This window comes from Bos indicus, chromosome 28 (genome assembly GCF_029378745.1).
Source record: "Bos indicus isolate NIAB-ARS_2022 breed Sahiwal x Tharparkar chromosome 28, NIAB-ARS_B.indTharparkar_mat_pri_1.0, whole genome shotgun sequence".
NCBI lineage: Eukaryota > Metazoa > Chordata > Mammalia > Artiodactyla > Bovidae > Bos > Bos indicus.
Window position 1 is genome coordinate 44,696,801 of NC_091787.1, and position 12,389 is coordinate 44,709,189.

Below are 12,389 nucleotides of genomic sequence, written 5' to 3' on the forward strand. Positions count from 1 at the left end.
GAGCCCGGTGGGCTACATTCCATGGGGTCGCAAAGAGTTGAACACGACAAAAACAGCTTAGCGCACACGCTCTTGAAGGCAAACAAAGCCACTCTTTGCTACTCCACAAAGCTGATCTCCAGAGATGGCGGTCATGAGCCAGCCGCCCCCACCCCAGATGAGTGGGACTGGGTCGCGGGCTTCTTGAGGCCCCACCAACCTGATCTGTCTCTGGAACTCTCCTCCTGGGGCCCAGCCTGAGAACTAGGTTCCTGGGCAGTGACTCTGCCATCTTGAACAGGTGGCTCCTTCCTGAAAAGAGACAGTCATGGTGCTGAGAGGGCTGCTGGCAGAGAAGGGTAGTTCAGATCAAAGAAAAGGAAGCTGGCTGCCTCTGTGGGCCAGACACAGGCCAGAAGCAGGACAGGCCGAGTTGAGGCCAGGATTTCACACATTGTCAACGTAAAAGATAAAAACAAGAGCAAAAGGTTGCCAGTGTCTGCTGGAAGGAGAGGGAGTCTGCCCTGCAGACCTGCGTGGCCTGTTCTAAGCCCTGGGGTACGGACAGAGGGACACACACAGACCCGTGCTGGGCACCAGGCCGAGGCGGTTGGCTTCTGTGGCTGTGTGCCAAGTGGGCTCTCTGGGCTGCCTTCTGGCCCGGGGGAGGAGGGCAGCAGCACCCTCGAGGGGGCTAACCTCCAGGCCCCTGTGAAAGGTGGACTCCAAGCCAGGGCAGCCAGCGCTGGACTGGAGGAGGGATGGGTGTAATGGGAAGTAGCCATGCCGGGAAAGGAGCCTGGGAGGAGGATACAGAGGAGCCAGGCCGGCACCGAGGGGCCTCCGAGGGGCCTTGTCTGAGGCGGCTCGTGTGACCACTTTTACCCTCCTTTCTAAGGAGCCCGTCCAAACTCGAAGCTCTAAGGCCCAAATCCAGTATGAGTGACTAGGGACAGCTGGAGATGAGCCAGGGGCATCGGCGTGCAGAGGGCCACGAGAGCAGCAACTTTACTTGCATTTTTGAAGGGGAAAACGTTTTGAATTTCCGACTCTTAGAAGGATTTATTATGTGTGAAAGCAAGCAAAACTCAGCAGCTTGCTGCCCGTCTTTGGGTGTGAAGTGGAAACAGGCAAACGTCTGTTAAGACAGGTAGAAAACCATTTTATCCCTATCAAAACATTCTTAATATATTCAAATAAATCTGATATAAATAAATTCTGATAAACTTGTAAAAATAAATTCTGATATTGAAATAAAAGCAGAACCGTTGGAGGCTAAACCTGTGTATTTCAGGACAGAACAGACTGAGAGGCTTGGCTTGCAGACAGAGGCCTCTTTCTCTTACAGACGAGGAACGTCTGAGAAGCACAAGTGGAGGTGAGGGCAGCCTGGAGGGGGTCGGGGGTGACTTGGTTGTCATGGAGAAGAACCACTTGGGGGTGAGGCTTCAGGTTGGCAGCTGAGGTCCTGGGCTGAGGCAGTCAAGGGGTGACTGACCAGGTTGAGGGTGGGTTACCCTCCCACCTCCTGCCCCAAACAGAAATGGGGCTTTCACTCAGAGACAGAGATCAACCTCCTGGCCCCGCACACTCCAAGCAGTAGCTTTAGGTTGTCGTGGAGACCACTGGGCCCCGCCCCACCCAGCGGGACACTCACGAATGGCAGCTGGACTGTCCGGGTGTCCAGGAGAGGTGCACGCGCTCCCTGTCATCCTGTATCTGGAGCCGGATGGGCCGCTTCAGTCCCCAGGAAATGTTGAGGAGCCCCTCGATGATCAGAGCCCCTTCTTCCTGTGGGGACCCACACGCTCAGCCTCTCCTCTCAGAGCAGCCGCACTCAGGGGTCACTGACCACCCTCACACCCACCTCAGAAGTCAGCCCCCGCCCACGGGACCCCCCTGTGCACTCAGGCCCCCAGGTGCAGCCTCTCATCCCTAGGGTCCCGTCTTCCTCCAGGGGAAGGCCCACGAATTTCTCTGTGCTCTAAGGCACGAGGCCCGGGCTGGAGAGGAAGCCTGAGGCGTGCCCTTCCACCACTCGGGAGCAGGGGCTGGGGCAGGGCGCTGAGTCAGGTGTCCCACAGGAACGCAGCTGCCGTCCGGCAGGCACGTCCACACAGTGGCAAGGAAACACGTTCCAGGGAAGCACAGCTGTGCAGACACCGGTGCGACACGGGACAGCTCTCCGTGCGGCGCTGCGCCTGCTCAGGGGGCCCATAGTCACCTGCTCCTACTGGGAATGTGCCAAGGGCACTGGATCCCATGCCCACTAGGGCTGAGCAGGACCAGCATGGTCCCCACCCCCAATTTCCAAGCTGGCCTCTTTCCTGAAGGCCAGTCTTGCCTTCCTCACCACCTGGGGTATGGCCAGTCCTGTGCCCCACTACTGGCACACACACTCAGAGTATCTGCAACAGCTCCCAGCCGGCGATCCTGACCAGCCCTAATTCTCCAAGGTCTGCAGATGGCATGGCCACTCATCTGCTGCCAAACCCTGAGGTCCTAATCAACAGAGTCCTCCAGAAGCACTCTCAGCCAGCTCCCACTTGCTCCCCGTGGGTCCTTGATTCTGTTTCTTGACCTATTTCAGGCTTCTGTCTGCACATAACCACCTCCAACTTCCCTGTGCCAAGCTAATCAAGCCCACACGTGCTCCTGGCCAGGCTGCTTTGTCTGTACCCTCAGAGCACCTGCCAGGAACCTTCTCAGCCTCACCCTTCAGCCGAGTCAGGTCTCCCCAGCTACATGCTCCTAGTCTGCTCTGATACTGGTCTTTTGGCAATGAACTTAAAACATCATTCTCCCAGTGCTCTCTCAAGCACCATTCTATTATAGATTCATCAACACCATTTCTTTCTCCTTGTTGGCACTGAAAACTGTAAGAACAGAGACCCTGTGGGAGTCTCACATCCCTGGCAACACTTATAGGGCTGTCCTGCAGTACTGATCTCATGGTAGTTAGTAACATTTTAAAAACACCCTGCCATCCACAAAGAAAATAGTTCTCTTCTGTTCAAGGTTATCAAAAATACACATAACTTTCTGGAACGGCCTTGCACCATTTGCTAAAAACAAGTGACAGCAACAGAAACAGCCAGAGCCGCTGATAACCACTGACGCTGCACAGAGAGGCGACTCGTGTCCCTGGAAGCAAAGACTATGGATTCAGGGAGTTAGAGGTCCCGTGAGGACAGTGAGAAAACCCAAAGTGGGAGGTGAAGGAGGTCCCCTCCTCTGCTGTGGGTTTCCTCTGATAAGATCAGAGAAAGCTGCAGGCCGGGAGGGTGTTCCCTCCATCCAGGGAAGGGGAGCTCAGGCTGGGGGCACCCCTGCTGTCTGCGCAGGGACATCAGACATGAGCCACATGAGGCAGCTGGTCCCCAGCATGGCTCAGCCCTGACCTCAGAGGCAGCAGCTCTCCCCAGCCCCTCGCTTCCCCAGACTAAGCCCCTGCATCTTTCTTCACAGTGGGGTCCCCAGAACTGTCTTTGAAGGCCTGGCCTCAGCATGTCCAGCTTCACAGACTCCGCCCCAGCCTTGCCCCAGAGCATCAGCTGGTCTGTGGCTATGGTGTTTTCCATGTTCCTCCACCCAGAGTCCGCCGTGGGGCGGGTATCTATGGATAAACATGTCTGCAGGTGGACATGAGCTGTTCCTGGTGAGCGGAGGCTCTCTCCAGCAATGTGTCAACATCTGACAGTGGTGTCTGAAGCTGAGTCTGAAAGCCAAGACCTGAACCGCATTTTGGGTGAAGGACATAATGCCTCGCTCATTGCCACGTTCTCTACCTAGAATAGCCACTGCTGCAGAGGTGTGCTGGTTAGATAGCCAGGAACAAATACACAAGCCCGTTCTCATCCGACAGCTCCTCATCTGTGAAGCAGCAAGACCAGGACCCCGCAGGCTGCCCCCGGTCCCAGAGGAAGGTGGGCATAGCCCAAGGCTCAGCAAGCCCAGGGAAGCCCGGCCTCGGCCATCTCCAGGCTGAGTTCCACATTGCTGTGTCTGACGGGGTCCCTGTGGGTGCAGGCCTGGAGCTCAGCCAGAGCCAGCAGTGGGCCAGAGTGACGTGGGGTGTCGGGGTGCTGGTGTAAGGTGTACCAAAGAACGCTTCCAGGTGGAGATGGCGGAGACTGGGGCCGCTGTGGAGGTCCAGTGGAGGCCCTGGCCCTCCCAGTGCCCTGAGATGGCCAGGAGCTGAGGCTACCCCACCCCTGCCCTGTGGAGTAAACATTCCCAGAACCTCCCACGGGCGCAAACACTTGCTCCGAGCTGGCAGCTGGGCCAGACCCCGCCCGCCAAGCTGTTTTCCTCTGAGAGCCTTCCTGAGCGCTGCTATTTTTGGCCCCGTGTGACAGTAATTGATTGCCGGTGGAAAGGTTTATAAAAGCAGCGGCCAGGCCCCAGGCTTGCCAGACAGCTCAGGGAGGCTTTCGCTCTGGACAGAGGCCCGGAGCGTCGTCCTCCTTGTCCCTCTCGCAGAATCTGGCTCCGGACACCGGCTCCAACTCCTCGACCCTGGGCCCTTGGCCCTGAGTTTCCTGGGCGCTTCCTGAGGACTTCCCTGCTCATCCATCTCCCCTGCTACCCCCAGACTTCCTCAGCTACAGGTAAGGGAGGGCTACTGCTCTCTGGCTTGAGGTAAAACAAAAACGCGTTGGGTATGTCTGAGGGCAGTTCTCAGCCTGGGACGTGCCCTGCTCACTGCGGGCTAGCGACCAGGGTGCGGCTAACAGTGGAGGCGACAGCTGCGGAGGCTTTATATTCAGAGGCGTTTCCCCGAGGGGAACGTGCCATATGTTTTCCCAGCACCCTGGAGAGGTGTATTTATAACCCTATTTTACGGAGAAGTGGAGGCTTGGAGAGGTGACTTTGCCAAAGAACCCTGGGTCGGGAACGGCTGTCTGGTTTTGAACCCAGGTTTCCTCGGACTCCAGTCCCACGAGGCTGGGCTCTTGACCCACAGTAATGATAGGGCCTTAAGGGATGTTAGCAGAAAGAGCCCAGGAGTTCAAGCCTGGTCTTGGATCTGCAGACTTTAAACTGCTCTCAGGCTTCTGATTCAGCCAGGCGACCTCAGACAGGGGAGGGGACAGGGGAGGGGTGTCAGGATGGCCAGCAGTCTCTCACCCAAGCCCTCTGTCAACCAACAGGCTGCTGCCTCCCTGTCACCGGCAGCCATGAGGTCCCGGCTTTTGCTTTCTGTGGCCCTCCTGCCCACAATTCGGGAGACCTCGGAGGAGATGCTACCCGGAGGGGCTGGAGAGGAACCGCCCGCCTCCCCCAGCCTGGATGACTACGTGAGGTCCATTTGTCAGTTGGCACAGCCCACCTCAGTGCTGGATGAGGCCGCAGCCAGGGTGCGAACCAGCAGACCCCACCGGCTAGCCCGTTCCTGTGCAAAGAGCTGCCCCACTGGGTCTCTACAGGACATGACCACTCGCTTCACTGGCCAGCAGCCCTCCCTGCCCAGGACTGGCACTGTGGACCCCCTGGACTGGCTCTTTGGGGAGTCTCAGGAGAAGCAGCCAAGTACAAGGGATGTGCCAAGGAGGACTGGACCCTCCGCTGATCCCTGGGCTTCTTGCAGACAGACGGACAGTGGCAAGGCGCCAGGGACCCCCAGAGGGAGGCTGAGTGATGCCAAGGCTCCAGGACACTCTCTGCAGAGAACGTCGAGGGACTGGCACCAGTGCTCCCAGGCTTCTGGGCAACCTGGACAGGATGTGGGCTCCCCCACAAGCCCTCGCCACAGCAGTATCCTCAGAACTCTCTCTCTGCACCTCCCGGTGATCCATGAACTCTGACGCCTCCCCAATAAAGCCCTCTGTAAATAGCACACAGGTCTGCATTTCCTCCACACCTCCTCTTCCTATCCAACCGCCCCACTCCCGCCCGCAACCCAGCTGGGCACTGCCCCTGGCAGGTCTCTGGGAGGGAACCACCTCTCTGCAGGGGCTCTCTGCTTTGGCAAGTCGTAGTGAGGCCCCTAGGAGAAGGCGATGGCGCCCCACTCCAGTCCTCTTGCCTGGAGAATCCCATGGACAGAGGAGCCTGGAAGGCTGCAGTCCGTGGGGTCGCGAAGAGTCGGACACGACGGAGCGACTTCACTTTCACTTTTCACTTTCATGCATTGGAGAAGGAAATGGCAACCCACTCCAGTGTTCTTGCCTGGAGAATCCCAGGGACAGGGGAGCCTGGTGGGCTGCTGTCTATGGGGTCGCACAGAGTCGGACACGACTGAAGCGACTTAGCAGCAGCAGCAGCAGCAGCAGCAGCAGTGAGACCCCTTCTTTGAAAAACAGCCTATCCCACTTGTGGCTCTCCTAACTGGCTTATCACCTTCGGCAAGTTATTTAACATGTCTGTTCCTCAGTTTTCTCCTGGGTAAGCTGTGATTAATGAGACCTGCCTCCTAGGTTGTGCTAAAACCCGCACGCATTCAGGGGCGCAGGTTACGAGCCCACACGTGGAGCAGCTGCTGCCTCTCTGGTGGTCTCACAGGTGGGGAAACAAAGAAGGTTGGGGGAGAGGAGAAATCAAAGTCTTGGCCCTCAATGGTTTCACAGCCTAGCCCTGGACACTCCCAAGTCCCCCCACAGGGACCATGAGCAAACAGAGGGGCTCAACCAACGCAGCTGCTGTGCTTCAGGGGTCTGTCCCTGGGGCTTCCCAGGGAACCTCAGGGGTCCCTCCGTGCAAGTCCTGCTGTGGCCCCAGGAGCATTCCCCCACGCTGATGGCCAAGACAGAAGCTGCCCCGGCCAGCCTGCAGGGCACCGCACGCCAGACCACACGGTTCTGTCCCCACTCGTTCCCACCCCCCACCGCCTCACCCAGGGCCTCTCATCCGTGGGGTGAACGGCAGGGTCCAGGGACCACAGCCTCATTCCACATGTCCATGGGTGCCCCCCCCAGCCCTGGGTCCCCACAGCCTGGCAAACCTCAGTTCCCAGAGGCGTCTGGCAAGCAAGGGGGTGAGCATGAGGAACAGGGAGGGGGCAGACTGCCTTCCTCGGGGAGGAGGTCGGGCATCAGAGCAATCAGAAGACTCAGGCCCGAGGCCTGCTGCTGGGTTCTCCTGGGCCAGGCCAGGGCTGGCTGCCCTCGTCAGGGTGGGAAGGACGGACAGGCAAATGACAGAGCTGGGGCCACGGGCGGGCTGGAGGCCCGCTTCAGTTCCCCTACCTCCTTGCTCTGCGGACGAGCAAATTACTCTCCCTCCCTGCCTCTCTTTCGCCCTTTCTTTCCTTCAACTTTAAAATATTTACAGAAATCGCTTTGGACGTTTACGGCGCTCATGAGTCCTCTTTATTGTATGTTCTCTGAGGAGGCAGAATGTAAACCATACATTAAGAAAAAATTATTAGAATGATAATTTAAAATTTTAAAAGAAAACGTTTCAGACAAGTGGTTAGTTTCCTGATCTGTAAAGTGGGGACAGCAAGGCCCATCCTTCACATTCTACAGTGACTGGGAAACAGTACAAGTGAACTCAGAGATGGAATTATGAAGATCTGTAAAGTGGGGACAGCAAGGCCCATCCTTCACATTCTACAGTGACTGGGGAAACAGTACAACTGAACTCAGAGATGGAATTATGAACACTATATACGAATTCCCAGCGGTCACGACCTGCCGTGCTTCTGGCTGGCTCACACCTCTGGGTCCCTGACCTTCTGCAGCAAATATGTGTGGAACAGGCATTGGTTGGAACTTCCTTAGGAGGTGATGAGTAGGGCTGACCTACTGGGGGGGTGTGTGACTGGTGATGGGATGTGCTGGGCTCACTGGGCCAGCCTTACAGCGAAGCGGCAGAAATGAGGATGACGCTGCTAATCCCACCAGCTCAGAAATCACACTGCTGCATTTCGGGAGATCACACAGGGCCCCGGAGAGCCCTGGGCTCTGGACTTCTCTATTTCCTGGATGTAAAAGAAGCTAACGGCACCTTCAGGAGGTACCCCCTAAAAAGAAAACAGAAAAGTTCTGGGGGAAGTGGTCTCCAGCAGCGTCCCAAGCTCCTGAGGACAGGAGCTCCAAGCCTAACAGAAAGTGCTCCTGGTGAGGCCCTAGTGAGCAGTCTCATTCTTCTCCCACCCAGCACTGAAGCCAGGGAAGGTACCCGAGTGCCCCTCCCACCTGGAGAGGCAGCCTGGAGCACTCAGAAACTCCCAGGGAACACGGGCCTAGTACTCACCAGGGGCCGGTGGTCTGTCAACCCCTGTCATTCCGGCCTTCAGGCCGTAGAGGAAGGGGGATCATTGTAAGGGGGAAGGGGATCCCTGGTGGAGGAAGGTCCTTCCCTTAAGCAGAATGCAGTGGCTCAGGGGCTGAGGTCCCACACTGGGTGTGATATGTGCTCAGGCCACCAGGGGGAGCTCTGCGTCCATTTAGAGCTGAGCGCTGGGCAAGGTGGGAGGCTGGCTTTGGAAGTTGGCTGCACACCACACCCAGTGACCCCAGGGACCTAAGGCCTCTAGCTCATAATGTCAGCAGTGATGTAGCTGCCCACTGGCATTTCCTGATGGTCCATTATTCTCTACAGGAACCAACCAGCCTGGTTAAAATGCTTTGCTATTTTTCCAAAAGGCTCAGATTGCTCCTGGTTATTCCCACTTTTCATTGTAAAACAAGCAGAATTATCCTATCCTAAAGGCAAGGTTTTCAAAGAAGGAAGCTAGTGCTTCAGCCTACTGCACTGGGAATCCTTTGCTCCTAGCCCTTTAGAAGCTGGGGGAAAGTTCATGGGGAAACGCTTGTTCCAGGTGCAGCCCCTGCCCATTGACAACTTTCATCTCTCTAAGTTCAAGGGACTGCGGGTGAGACAGTGGAAGAGAAGGTGCCCCAACTGCAGCAGCCAGGCTGAGGTTGCTGCATGGCAGGCCTGGTGACCATAGGGGTGGGGAGGTACCTGATGCTGAGCACCCTGTGCTTAGCTTGGGGGTCGAGCCTGGGGATCACAGGTAATGAACAACCCTCTGAGTCTCTAAGCTCTGGTGAGCCATCCCCAACAGAGACCTCCAAAGGTCTCCAGAGCTTAATGCTGACCCTGCTCTCACTGTATCATACACTTCTCTGCTCAGGTCTTGGAGCCACACCAGCATCTCTGACTTACTTCAATGTCATCATGGACCAGAGACTCATTTAAGAGTCTCGGTTTCTTTGTTGGAAAATGCCCCTCCTCCCTCATCAAGTTCTAGGACTACAATGAACAGAGTTGAGGCCAAGCTCCTCCTGTCTGTCCTGCCCTTGGGGCCTGCAGGGCCAGGAGAGGCCAATCTCAGGTGGCCCTGTAGCAAGTTATGAGGACAGCGAGTCCCTGAGGCCCAGAAGGTCCCAGGTGAGCGATCTGGGGAACTGCAGAGGCCCCGACACTGGGTGTGGGTGAGTCACTCTGAGACGTGGTGCTCCAGGAACCAGTCATGCATTTCAGTATTAGAACTCCCTGCCTCCCAAGCCAGTGACCTGTCTCGATGGTGGCGGTCACCTCCAAAGACATACACTCCCTCAGGCTGGCATACCTGGATGGTTAAAGCTTCAGAAGTTTCAGGAAAAGTACTTTCCAGCTCCAAGGAGATCAAGGCAGACCCCCCCACCTGCTTTAGGGTTAGAAAAATGAAAATCCCTGCCTGTGGGATGTTAACTTCCTGCCTCTGGGAACCCCAGGGGCTTCTCTTCCTGATGCAAGGTCCTCTACTCCTCCACGGGGACTGTCCCATCACACAAACAGGGCTGGGGCTTCCCAGTCCCTCTTCCCACTCAGCTGTTCCTAAAGAGGGGAATGTCCTGGGGAATCCCAAGTGCCAAGATCAAGCTCTTAAATTAGCTGTTTTCAAACTTGGCCATCACCAGAATTCCCTGGAGGAGTTGTCAAAACAGCTGGGAGGGTGAAAGAGTTTCTGAATCAGCAGGCCCGAGAAAAGGAGGGTGGGAAGCGTCTGCCGGCCCTTCTCAGACACTGATGGGCTGCAGAAAGTCCAAGAGCCAACACGATCTCAACCCTGTATTCAGTCTGTCTGTCATGTCCAGCTCTTTGTGACTGTATGGACTTCTGCCCGCCATGTAGCTCCTCTGTCCATGGCATTTTTCAGGCATGAATACTGGAATGGGTTGCCATTTCCTTGTCTAGGGGATCTCAGCCGTGGTAACCTCCAAAATAAAGCTTAACCATGATCACGATAAGACTTCCCATTTGGCTTTTTCAAATGTCCCACTATCCTGACCAGGGCTCCCCTGTGAAAGATCTGGAAGTTCTGGATGGTGGTTAAGACCACCTCTACTTAATCTGCCTGGTGAGCGGCTCCCTGAGCCTTGGCCATGCTGGTCACTCCCTGGAGTTCAGCTGGTGCCCATGGGCTATGTTCGGCTTACAGACGTGCTTTGTTTAGCTCACATAGTGTTTTGAGGTTTGGAAATTCCACATGAAATTCCGGATATCTAGCTTCTTTTGAAAAATCAGGAAGAGTTTGGGTGTCCCAATCCCAGAACTCCACGCGGCTACCCTGGGCTGGATCTGACAGGCAGCGGGGCCTGCCAGTGGGCTGATGATGTCCTCTGTCACCACGCCCACCCTGCTTTCCACGTTTGGACCTGCCCGGCCCTGTGAGCATCGTTTGGGGAGCCGGGAGCCCTCCTCTGCTGCAAGGCTCTCCTCTTGGTTGAAAAGCAGAGAGGCTCTGCTTTTACTCCTGGATTGCTGTGAATTTGGGCAAACCAGGGCCCTGTGATGAAGGACGGGCAGAGGAAGGACTGGGCTGGGTGAAATCTCAAAGATTTCAAACCCCAGAATCCTGACCTTCACTGAGACAAAAGTCCCAGGAGGAAGGAGAAGACCCACATTTTGAAACCCATCGGCTCTGCATTCTCTTGGGGGATGGTCCGACCCTCAGGACCACTTGCAGGGACCTCAAAGGAGATAATTTTGTCCCCAACTCAGAGAATGGGAGACCTGACAGTTCATTATCCTTACTGGACACTTAAAGTGAAGGAAACATCCCTTCACTTGGTTAACAGGTATAAAGAATGGCCCTTGGTTAACAGGTATATGGCAGTTCCAAAAAAGACTGGCCGAAGTCTTTTTGGCCAGCCAGGATGAATGGTGACCTGTGGAAAAGGAGAGAAGCGGCCTCACCTCCCTGCGCCTCAGCTGGGAGCTCTTGCCCTCGTGGTAGCAGTTGTAGGTTTTCAGCAGGCTTAAGAGCTCTGACCTGAAAAGGAAAAGACACACATGTGATCTTGGGATGTGGCCGGGCCTTAGATAAAGCATTTGGCTTTGGTGGCCTCAGTTTCCTCATTTATAAAATGGGGAACATGCTTTGCCAACAATATATATTCCATTGAGAGGCTAGACTTTGCCATCAGACACATGTCTTTTAATCTTCTAGGGAATTTCACATGCCAGCACTCCTGGAAAGCCTGAGGTGGGGCCGAGAAGGAAGCAAAATTCACAGAGGGGCCCAGGTCACACTGCTGTACTTTGAGGGTGTTTGCACAATTTCACTGTTATAGATAAGAGCTCCTGACAATCTTTCTACACTTTAATTCTGAGTCACCTCCTTGGAATAAAGCACTTGGGCTTGGATAATTGGCTTTTTAAAAGCTCGCTTTTCCCCCCCATATGACTTCCTGTAAGGGTCTGGGGTGGCTGCTGTGGGAGTACCAGCACAGATGTCTGTCTCTTCTTCCTCCTGACTTTCTGGACGTGGTCAAGGGATGAGAGTGACAGCTGCGAGGGTCAGATCCTGAAGGCCCCAGGAAGGCTACTGTATCCAAACGCTTTCTCCCCAGAATAAAGGGAAAGCCACGGCTTGTGCCTTGGCCGAGGTGTGGCAGAGAGAAAGTGACTCCAGTTTGCGGCCCCCAAGCTGGGCTCTGCAGGCAGTGCGGTCCAATAGACAAGACATGAAGGCCACACCCATGATTTTAAATGGCCCAGTAGCCTTATCGGGCTTCCCTGGTGGTCAGGTGGTAAAGAATCTGCCTGCCTGCCTGCACGCAGGAGATGCGCAGGAGACCCGGGTTCAATTCCTGGCTGGGGGAGACCCATTAGAGAAGGAAATGGCACCCCACTCCAGTATTCTTGCCTGGGAAATCCCATGGACAGAGGAGTCTGGTGGGCTACAGTCCATGGGGTTGCAAAAGAGCTGGACATGACTCAGGGACTAAATCACCACAGAAGTCATGTTACCAAGGAAAATAAAATAGGGGAAATTATTATCAAAAATATTATCATGTAATCTATTAAATAACGAGACTGTTCATTGTTTTATTTTGTAAGAAATGTTTGCCACTTGGAGCTCCTTTTATATTCAGCACACCCTTTCAGCCACAGGCTACGTGCTTAGCAGCCACTGTGGCTGGTGGCTCCCTGCTGGAAAGAGAGGCTCTAGAACCTCTCGGGCTGTGCTT

At 55.4% G+C, this 12,389-nt stretch overlaps 2 protein-coding genes and 1 long non-coding RNA gene across 6 annotated transcripts in view; 1 reads left to right on the forward strand and 2 right to left on the reverse strand.

Moving 5' to 3' along the window:
- The window catches only part of RASSF4 (Ras association domain family member 4), a 33,956-nt gene that overhangs the window by 9,835 nt on the left and 11,732 nt on the right, over window positions 1-12,389 (reverse strand). For all 4 annotated transcript variants that reach the window (XM_019954036.2, XM_019954039.2, XM_019954035.2 and 1 more), the window contains exons 3-5: window positions 11,113-11,188; window positions 1,637-1,770; window positions 200-291 (exon numbers count right to left, since the gene is read on the reverse strand). In XM_019954036.2, coding sequence (XP_019809595.2) covers window positions 200-291; window positions 1,637-1,770; window positions 11,113-11,188 — 302 coding nt within the window. The remainder of the gene's footprint in view (window positions 1-199; window positions 292-1,636; window positions 1,771-11,112; window positions 11,189-12,389) is intronic.
- Window positions 3,182-5,818, forward strand: DEPP1 (DEPP autophagy regulator 1). Its single transcript, XM_019954040.2, has 2 exons — window positions 3,182-4,589; window positions 5,133-5,818. Exon 2 carries the CDS (start codon window positions 5,160-5,162, stop codon window positions 5,784-5,786), a length of 627 nt encoding a protein of 208 aa, XP_019809599.2. The 5' UTR covers window positions 3,182-4,589; window positions 5,133-5,159; the 3' UTR covers window positions 5,787-5,818.
- LOC139180352 (uncharacterized) lies at window positions 7,259-11,106 on the reverse strand. Its single transcript, XR_011564623.1, has 2 exons — window positions 7,587-11,106; window positions 7,259-7,495 (listed from the first exon to the last, which is right to left on the reverse strand). It is a non-coding gene; the product is annotated as an uncharacterized lncRNA (long non-coding RNA).